At 34.2% G+C, this 9,544-nt stretch overlaps 1 protein-coding gene across 6 annotated transcripts in view; it reads right to left on the minus strand.

Moving 5' to 3' along the window:
- Positions 1 to 1,914: 1,914 nt before the first annotated feature.
- PCM1 (pericentriolar material 1) overlaps positions 1,915 to 9,544 on the minus strand; it is a 91,137-nt gene continuing 83,507 nt past the window's right edge. For 3 of the 6 annotated variants that reach the window (XM_010858366.1, XM_010858365.1, XM_010858367.1), the window contains 5 exons: positions 7,956 to 8,031; positions 7,363 to 7,619; positions 5,703 to 5,795; positions 5,497 to 5,611; positions 1,915 to 4,142 (listed from right to left, as the gene is read on the minus strand). In XM_010858366.1, coding sequence (XP_010856668.1) covers positions 4,117 to 4,142; positions 5,497 to 5,611; positions 5,703 to 5,795; positions 7,363 to 7,619; positions 7,956 to 8,031 — 567 coding nt within the window. In that variant the 3' untranslated portion in view covers positions 1,915 to 4,116. Of the gene's footprint in view, positions 4,143 to 4,163; positions 4,375 to 5,496; positions 5,612 to 5,702; positions 5,796 to 7,362; positions 7,620 to 7,955; positions 8,032 to 9,544 lie in introns of those variants that run through there. The other 3 variants (XM_010858364.1, XM_010858363.1, XM_010858362.1) reach the window with 1 other exon arrangement.

The raw sequence follows: 9,544 nt of genomic DNA on the forward strand, positions 1-9,544 counted from the left end.
ACTCGACATCTAAAATCCATTATAATGACAGCTCTTTAGACTTTGCCTCTTTACCAAAAGAAGGAAAAATTACTTGAGTATATAAGCAGAACATGTCAGAAAAGGCTCTGGTAAGTAGTTTTAAAAAGAATCAGTTCTAATGAGGTGGATGAAACTGGAGCCTATTATACAGAGTGAAGTAAGCCAGAAGGAAAAACATAAATACAGTATACTAACGCATATATATGGAATTTAGAAAGATGGTAACAATAACCCGGTGTACGAGACAGTAAAAGAGACACTGATGTATAGAACAGTCTTATGGACTCTGTGGGAGAGGGAGAGGGTGGGAAGACTGGGAGAATGGCATTGAAACATGTAAAATATCATGTAAGAAACGAGTTGCCAGTCCAGGTTCGATGCACGATACTGGATGCTTGGGGCTAGTGCACTGGGACGACCCAGAGGGATGGTATGGGGAGGGAGGAGGGAGGAGGGTTCAGGATGGGGAACACATGTATACCTGTGGCGGATTCATTTTGATATTTGGCAAAACTAATACAATTATGTAAAGTTTAAAAATAAAATAAAATTAGGAAAAAAAAAAAACTCTGTTTTGGAAATAGATTTTAAATTATGTCAGTTAGCACACTGAAAAGGAAGCAAAAACCTCACTATTGAGCTGTATAAGCTTGAGGAGAATCTTACCCCCTTTTTTTTTGATCTTTCTTTTCTCCAACATGAATATGTAAATGATACCTGACATTTATATGGCACTTGTCATCAAAGCATTTCCACAAGCACTACTTCATCTGTCAGAGTGTGATATGCCTATACACATACCTTCTAGGAAGATACACTGAGTATCAACTGTGAGACAGATGAAAGGGGAATGAAAATGGAAAAACCCCTGAAATGTATATACATGGACACAGTCTAACAAAGAGTGAGGTTTAACGCCAATGCTGAATGCTACCACTGTGGGCTGGTATAGCACTTATAATTTTCAGTCTTTTCATGATATCATTTGGTTAACAAAATGGCCTTAAACATGCAACTATACTCTGGGATATTCAGCTCATTAAAGGTGAAGATTTCTAATTAATATTTCTGATTAATATTCTTAATATTATAACTATACTATTTATATTAAGTTAATCACATGTGATTTGCCAGACATGTACACTTGGGATAACTACACATAGGAAAAGTCATAATGCAAGAAATATATTAAGTATGTGAGAGAACAGAACTCTGTTATACTGAAACATGCTGTGATTAGTTTTCAAATAAATCAATAGCTTTCTATAAACTGCTGGCCTGAAGGATATTCTGTTGTGGATATTTCTGAGTCTGGGCAGATGAAATGAACTCATAAGATAATTAAAACTCTGTTCATATATGAATCAGTCATTTGTAGGCACAGAATTTTCCTGTGTTCCTTTTTCCTTTAATGGAAAGTGGGTCAGCCAGAGAGACTAGTTAATATGAGGAAAAAACTAGATGTGTAAAGATAGTGAACATTAAAACGTCGAGTTGTGCAGAAAGAACAAGAAATGCTGGTTCCTCCAGGCAAGGCAACTGAGCAACCATATTTGTACAGTGAAACAAGTGAAACCCAGAGCCAGTTATTTCTTTGACAGATTTTTAAAAATGAGTTTTTTATATTAAAGAAAGTTGAACAAGAAATATACCAATCTAATTTTGAGTAAACATGAGGATTTTCTGTACACTGTATGTAAGACAGATGTAACTAAAAAAAAGAAGAGCACAGCTGCACTGTAAAAAATGTTTCTACTTTAATAAATCTCTCTGGCTGGTTGATATGTCATTATCTTTCATTTCTTTTTCTTTTAATTGAAGCATAGTTGATTTATAATGTAGTGTTAGTGTGTGGTATACATACACCAAAGTGATTCAGTTATACACATATTCTTTTTCACATTCTTTCCCATTAGAGTTTATTAGGGGATACTGAATACTTTCCTGTGCTATACAGTAGAACCCTATTGTTTTCTATTTTATATATAATAGTTTGTATTGTTTTTTTTTTTTTTTAAACACACTTAAAATTGTCAAATAAGCCAAAAATCTGGAATAAATTCTAAAGCATACATGAGTTTGTCAATTTAAATGAAAATGCAATTCAGGGTTGTATGCAGGATACACATTTATTAACAGTGAAAAAGCATTTACCCAAAGTGAATGTTAAAAATACAAAGAGTACCTGCTGCACAGTCTGGTGAGCTCAATCTTGTAGGCATTATTTCAACCTGCCTAGGTTTCTCTCTCACTTATTTTGACCTTTCTTCCTCTTTTACCTTTAACCAAATTTTTAACTTAAAAATTAAGACAACAGTACATATTGAATGCCTAACCCTTTAGCAATAGTTACCAGGGAAAAACATATTAAGCAAGTTATCTGCTCTCAAGCACTTAAAACTAAATTATCTACTATAATAGAAAACAAAAGACCAGATTACAACAGCTGTTAAGTCAAATAAACAAATTTGATAAGGTTCACAGATACTACAATAACTTAAGATCTAAGTACAACGATTCCACTGTATCCCATCTTTAATTTGTATGCAGAGAGAGAGACAGTCTTAATATTTAATGTGTAAGGCTTGGCTTGAGTGTATCAAAATGAAGTTTCTGTAGAGTCTAGAAAACAAATCTAGAACTTAAGTATACATGTAATATATATGTATACCTACTATGCTTCAATTTCCCTGAAGTCAAGCCAATTGAATAATTCCTGCTTCTGGAATGATAGTGTTCTGAGTAAGTTTAATAAAGTTGGAGATATATGTTTCACCTAATTTAAATTACAGAACAATATAGTCAATGTCCTCAGAAGGAAATCCTCATTTAATATTCCCTGACTGGACATTATAGTTTTACACTGAAGTATCAGGCAAGAATTTCGAAGGAATACCAACCAAATTCTTTTTTTATGGGGTATTTCAGTAAACTGTTGACAAATTTAAAAGACTAATTTGGACTAATTCTTCGTATTTTATTCAAGGAACAGTCTATAAAGTTGACTTGTTAACTGGCTTCGTGAAGCCTTTAACTCGATATACGGCAAGATGGGATCTACAAGTACACCACCTTTGAAAAGCTGATTTGCTTAGTGATAAAGAGGTCACGTAATTCTCATTACTCCATACAGTACTTCATCTGCACACCTGCTTCTCTCTCACTACACACAGAGACAACTGCTACGTTTTGGCCTAAATTATCGTCTCAAAAAGCAAGGTTGTCCAAAAGCAAATAGAACCTTAGTGCTCTGGTACGTAAATTTAGTTCTATTAATCCTTACTTTAAAGAGCTTGGTTTTCCTTTTTAAAGTAATCACAATGTTACTTTCCTTGTTTAAGCGGAAATATTCTCTAATTATAGAAAATGTTCTCTCTTTTAACGTTTAAACTGAGGCAACACAGATATGAATTGAAATCCTAGAAAATATTTATCTAATAGATAATTATGTAAATTCTAGGTACTAAGGACAAGTATTCTAAACTTATTATCCAATTTGAATAGAATATTTATATTCTATAGTAACTTCTCAGAAATCCTGGATACCTTTATAACCTGCCCTATTCTTGCAAAGGAATAAGACTCGCAGGTATCTAAAAGAATATCAGACTCAATAGCAGCAACACTGGCATTATTTGGAAGCCTGGCCTGAAGGCTGGGCTTTATAATAAATAGTATATTTCTTTAACTCTTGACCATTGCTCTTCTCTAAACAGCCTAATTATATAGAACAGTGACTTGCTGTATAGAATTCAACATAATTTTCAAAAAAGATAGTTTACAGATAAGTCCAAACTTTATTTAAAACTACATTTTAAATTCTATGTTATTAAACATCACAATGGGGAAAAAAATCAGGACCAAAAAAATGAAAGAAAAAGAAAAAAACCCCACAGTGTATCAAGGCTTGAATCTGTCCAGAATTCAGTTTTTGATGTTTTAAACTGCCATGGGCAGAGATTAGCACACGTACCAAAAATGCAGTGTCAAACTGATTTACATTTTATACAGATTAAAACAGATGTTTATTTAGTGCCATTTTCATATACGTATTGATCATGTCAAGAAAGAGTTAGATGAGCCTCTGGAGACATCTCATGTACTTTGGGCTCCCACTGTTTCTGAAAAACAGAATCATGGTTAATGCCTTATAAATTATTTACTGAGTTAATATGACCTTATAGAATTTAGTTTAATATTGTTCTCTTCCATTTAAAACTTTCAATTTTAATATAAAGTTATTACAAAAGAAACTTACTTTGCTACAATAATTCCCTGATGACACCACCAACAGTTTAAAAGGCATAGGTAAGGGTTTCCATCTTAAGATGGCAGACTGAGCACATACTTGCTCTCAAAAAAAAACAAAACAAAAAATACATTAGGGAAAAAAAAAAGTATAAAAATGAATAAATCCAGACCAATAAAAGAAGTGGTTGTGACAGAACCAGAGGACAGGAGATAAAAACAAATTTCCAGAACGCTGAGAACAGATGGAGGCGCAGGGCAACATGGAGGAAGCTGCAGCCCAGACACGCAACGACAGGCAGCAGGGGAGAGGGTACCAACTGCAGCCCTAACAGGCAGGAATGGGCTGAAAACTGGGAGATTAACTGAAGGTTTGATATATGGTTTCTCTTTTCGTCACCCTATTTCTTAAAAAAAACAAAAAATCTTGAGTTTCATCAATTGATGAACAAACAGAAAATCCTTGACCTTAATGCAAGAAATGTTCTCCTCTGAGTGGCCCTTGGGTTGTGCTATTAGACCCAAAAGAACGAAATCTTCCCAGATTTCCTGGGACTATCACTTGGCTCTGCAATGAATCATAAAATCTTCAGGAAAGTGTAAAAGATTTCATTTTTATAGTTACAAAAACAGAATATAAGTGTGTTTAATAAGGTCAATAAGGTATGAAATGAGTAAATCAAACAGAGAAGGAAAAAGGGAGGAGCAAGCAGTTGGGTAATGACCAAAACTGACAGAACTAGAAAATGCGTACATTTATAAGAACAAAGGTAGCAGAAAAACCAAAAATAACAGAAACACTGAAAGAAGAGGTAGGTGTAAATAACTTTTCATTTGGGAGATAAGAAACATTATCTAATTTTTAAAATTCAGGAAAATTATAAGAATAGTATATAGAGATATAAAGGGCCTCCTCCAAAAGAACTGAAAACCAATGATTAAAAGAAATGGGCTCTTGACAATCATCACTAACTCCTCTGTAGCTTTCTTTCTTAAGCCATGTGCATCTATTACACTGTTAAAACTAAAAATAGAAAACATTATCTGATAGTACTATTTTATAAATTGGGCAATGGAACTAAAATTTTTACAGAATTATGCTTCCTTTCTAATGTTTGGCTTCTATCTTCCAGGTACTAGTAGCACATTTTAAAAACTAAAACAAAATGATGGTATCAAGATTCAGTAACTTTTCAGTGTGATATGATTAAAACTGCTAACTCTTACCAGGTTCTTTTAGTGTCTGAGAATTCCCAGCTAATTCTTCAGTCTGCATTGCACATATTTCACCAGATAAGTGGTTTTTCTGTTCTTCTTCGGCCATTTTCTTCCTTAGATCTGCCTGTAGAATGAAAATGAAAAATACAAAATCATTTTTCATTTTAACAATATCTGCTATATAACAACAACTGTAATTAAAGAGAGTGAAATACCTCTGAATATATTGTCAGTTTAAGTGGTAAATCTTCAACTTTCACAAAGTCTTCTTCATCAGATTTTTGACTTATGTTACCAGATTCTGCTTCCTATAAGATTAACAAATTATATTTAATGAAGGCAATCCACTCTATCTCTGGATCTAAACCAAAGTCATCCATGCCAAGAGATAAAGTGGATTCTCACATGTGTATAGATGTCAGTAATTCTGTCGTATTTGCTTTTCTTCTATATTTAGCTCAATGAGTAGAACAGAAATCTAGAGTTCAACACGAAGGGTTGCCCACATGTAACAGTGGGCACACAGTGAAGCTTCTGTGCACCCATTTTATAAAGAGCCCATTCATACAGGTTAAAGGAAGAAACAGTAGTAGTTACATTGAGGGCTAAAATAATTACGACAACCCTCATTTCTTGATATGTTAACAGAATGCATCAGAGCTGTACTCAGAAGAATATAAGTAAACACAGATTTTCAATATCAACTCTGGAAGCTCAAACAGAAAGATGAGGTGCGAATTTAGTAATTCACAAAAGTTATTAAAAATCACCTCACACTGTTTTTCAGAAACCTGAAGCGTTTTCTCCCAGTTTTTTGATTTTTAATAGTATCATCACTCTACCAATTACCCAAGTGGAAACCTTAAGTTCTTCTTTTTCCTGAAACATTTCTCACCCATTCCTCTCTCATTCAGCTCAATTTGTATTTATATGATATTGGAGACTCTCAACTCTGACTCCTCAACAACACTTCTTTTTTTTTTTTAATTTTTTTTTAACAACACTTCTTATACAGTCATCGGATTCATCTTCAAAATCCGTGACTCTGACCATTTCACTTTCTTGCGCAAGACCTTTAATAGTGTTCCTTGCCTAAAATCCAAAATCCTTCAGGACCTTCTATGATCTAACTTCAAGTAAATTTTGAGCAAATCCCTTCTGTAGCAATTCTATGCACTCATCAAATAATAACAGTAAGAAACCTAATAAGTGACTTTTACAGTTTTCAATGGAAAATTTTACTGTTAGTGAAGCAAATAAAACAATTAAGATACTCTTTCTACTGTTTCTGAAATACCCCCTTTTGCTGAGAAGCTTTGAAATTATATTATAAACATATCTTTTGGAAGAAAACTGATGTTGATTAAAAAATATGTGAAACATGTTCTTTAGACTTAAAGAACATTATTATAAATCCCTTCATTTTTACCCACAAGACAAAGTATATAAAACATACACAACCCAAGGACCCAAAAAACAACCTATTGGCTATAAAATTAAATTGAAACAAATGTCTGGAGAAAACCTAAACTTATGTACTTACATTATAAATGCAAATTTGCTAGCTTACTTTTTCGTCATTCACTATAAATAGACAGGGACTCTACTGCTGTCAAATGAACTCTCTCAAGGTTACCACATACAATTCATCTCTTTGGTTCTCAAAACTATGAAAAGTAGAATTGTAGGTTTTGAAATGGTCATCTTCGTTCACTATCACTCTTCTGTTTGAGTTTAAAATAAGTCTGAATGAGAAATAAGTATGCTCCAACAGTTTCTAAACCCAAACGCAAAGTGGAGTTGTGTTTACATACGAGAAATGTTAACCTGCAAATGAAGAAAGGGGCACAGAAATGAAATGCACACGATACCTACATAGTCATTCACTAACACTGGAGATTCAGTATCAGGACTTCCAGCCAAAGAACTTTCAGGAGTCTCCTGAGCAGATTTCACTTCTTTGACTCTAGGCACCAAGGTTTCAATTTCAGTTAAAGGTAAAGGCAAAGGGTTAGGCTGACTGGACGAGTCGATGGTAGTGAGAGTGTCCTTCTGGACAGGGCTATTTAAAGGTTGCTCATTTTCCACGATATTGAGGTAACAGGGCTTCACAGGAGTGCTATCCTGGTCACCTGTCATCAAAAGAAAGTCTTAATATTAGTGTTATGCAACTGTCATTAAGTTTTACTAATGCGCCAAATAAAGACTAAAATGTATAAATGTATAATCAGACTACTTTCCTTACAAAATTTGTGTTTGAGTATTTATCAACTTTTCTTTAACAGCTGTTTGCAGAAACAAAGCCCTAGCATTTTCTACACAGGATTTAGGGAGAGAAAAAAGACATGTATCAGGTCCAAAATACTTTCAAACTTCCATTAGCTAAGAATTTAGATTTCTTTGTTTTTAAGCACATAAAGGACACACTGCAGATAATTTTAAAATGCAAATTTTAAACTTTTTTTTACCTTTACTAGTAGTGGGTTCTTGTTCTGATGGGACATTTTTGCTTTCTGATGATTTTTCAAAATCATGCTGTGGAATCTAGAAGGAAAAAATAATGTCTTAATAGTGGGACCTAAATATATAGTCACTATACAGGAGATGGATGGTATTTCCAACCTGAGACCTTCATACAAGGAAATTTTAAAATAATCTTCTAGAAGTGTTTCAAGAAGGCTGTGGTTGCAATTTCAAGATGGCTAAGTTTAAAAAGTTTACTTTTCTTAACTTCAGAATAACACAAAGAACTGGAGTAGTATAGATTTTACTATTATTTTTTTCAGACCTGACTCTATATTAAACGAAACTAAAAGATACTTGCTTATATGTAGATGTTAACTGAAGGAAAGGAGAGAAGGATGAACAAGCTAACTGCTATCTGTAGGAGGAGAGAAAATTGAAGATTCACCTCATAATTGGATGCCCCAGATTCTAGGAAGGAAGGAGTACAGTGGTGGGGTGGGAGTCGGTGACAAGGGGGTGGTGCTGAAGGTTGTTTGAAGCTGCTTGAGAAAAACGTGGACACTTAAGATTCCCTCCCCAGGCTCAACAGAAAATTGGAAATTATATTTTGGAGGAAATGAGCTAGTGAGTCTCAGACTTGGGGGCACCGTGGAAGGGACAGGCTGTGGAAAGCATGAGTGACAGGATACAGTGTCAAAATGAAACGGAAGATCTAGCGCAAGGCTGTATAATGGTGGGACCCTCAGCCCTAACCCTGCACCCAAGTTCAGAACACCAACAGCCAAGGAGAGGGACCTCCTACCAGGCAGAAGGAGATGGGCAGACCCTCCCTACTTTGGAGAAATTAAACTATTCCAATAGGAATTGCCATTTAGGATTTTCTATCAAAGAGTTATCTACTTGGCTGCTCCACAGTAAAGCCCAAAAGAATTCCAACTGGCTTTTTGGTGTATTATTCTTTAATGTCAGCACCAAAGGTAGACTGGATATTTGGAGAAAGCCTTTATGTGTGGGTAAGAGAAAATACTGCTCCCATGAAGTAAAAGGGTGCTAAAAAGAAGTAACAATCAGAAAAAAGTACTTAGAAATTAAAATTATGACAGTTGAACTAAAAATAATATCATAGAGTTAAGGTCAAATAAATCTCCCAGAAAGTGATAAAACAGATCAATGGGTCAATAAAATGAAAAGGAGAAAATAGGGCCAATTAACATCTGATAACATTTATTTCAGAAGAAAAGAAGAGAAAATGGTGAGGAAGAAATTAAAGAAAATTTACCAAACCTGAAAAACATGCTACAGATTAAAAAGACAACTGAGTACACCTAGTGTAGTGAATAAAAAAGACCAGCAACAATGTATATTATCACTGTAAAATTTCAGAACTCCAGGTGAAAAAAACTTCTAGAGTTATAAAGAAAAAAGGACATATATGAAAAATCAGAACTAAGAAAGGCCTTCAAAGACCTGAGCGGAAATGATTTTCAACACAGAAATACTGAGTTTTCTTAGACAATATAAAATGGCAACTAGAGAAAGGAATGGTTACTCACTGGCTGGTGGGCTATAGTCCATGGGGTCTAAAAGAGTC

The sequence above is a fragment of the Bison bison genome, unplaced genomic scaffold (assembly GCF_000754665.1).
Source record: "Bison bison bison isolate TAMUID 2011002044 unplaced genomic scaffold, Bison_UMD1.0 scf7180017864386, whole genome shotgun sequence".
In the NCBI taxonomy this organism is placed as follows: Eukaryota; Metazoa; Chordata; class Mammalia; order Artiodactyla; family Bovidae; genus Bison; species Bison bison.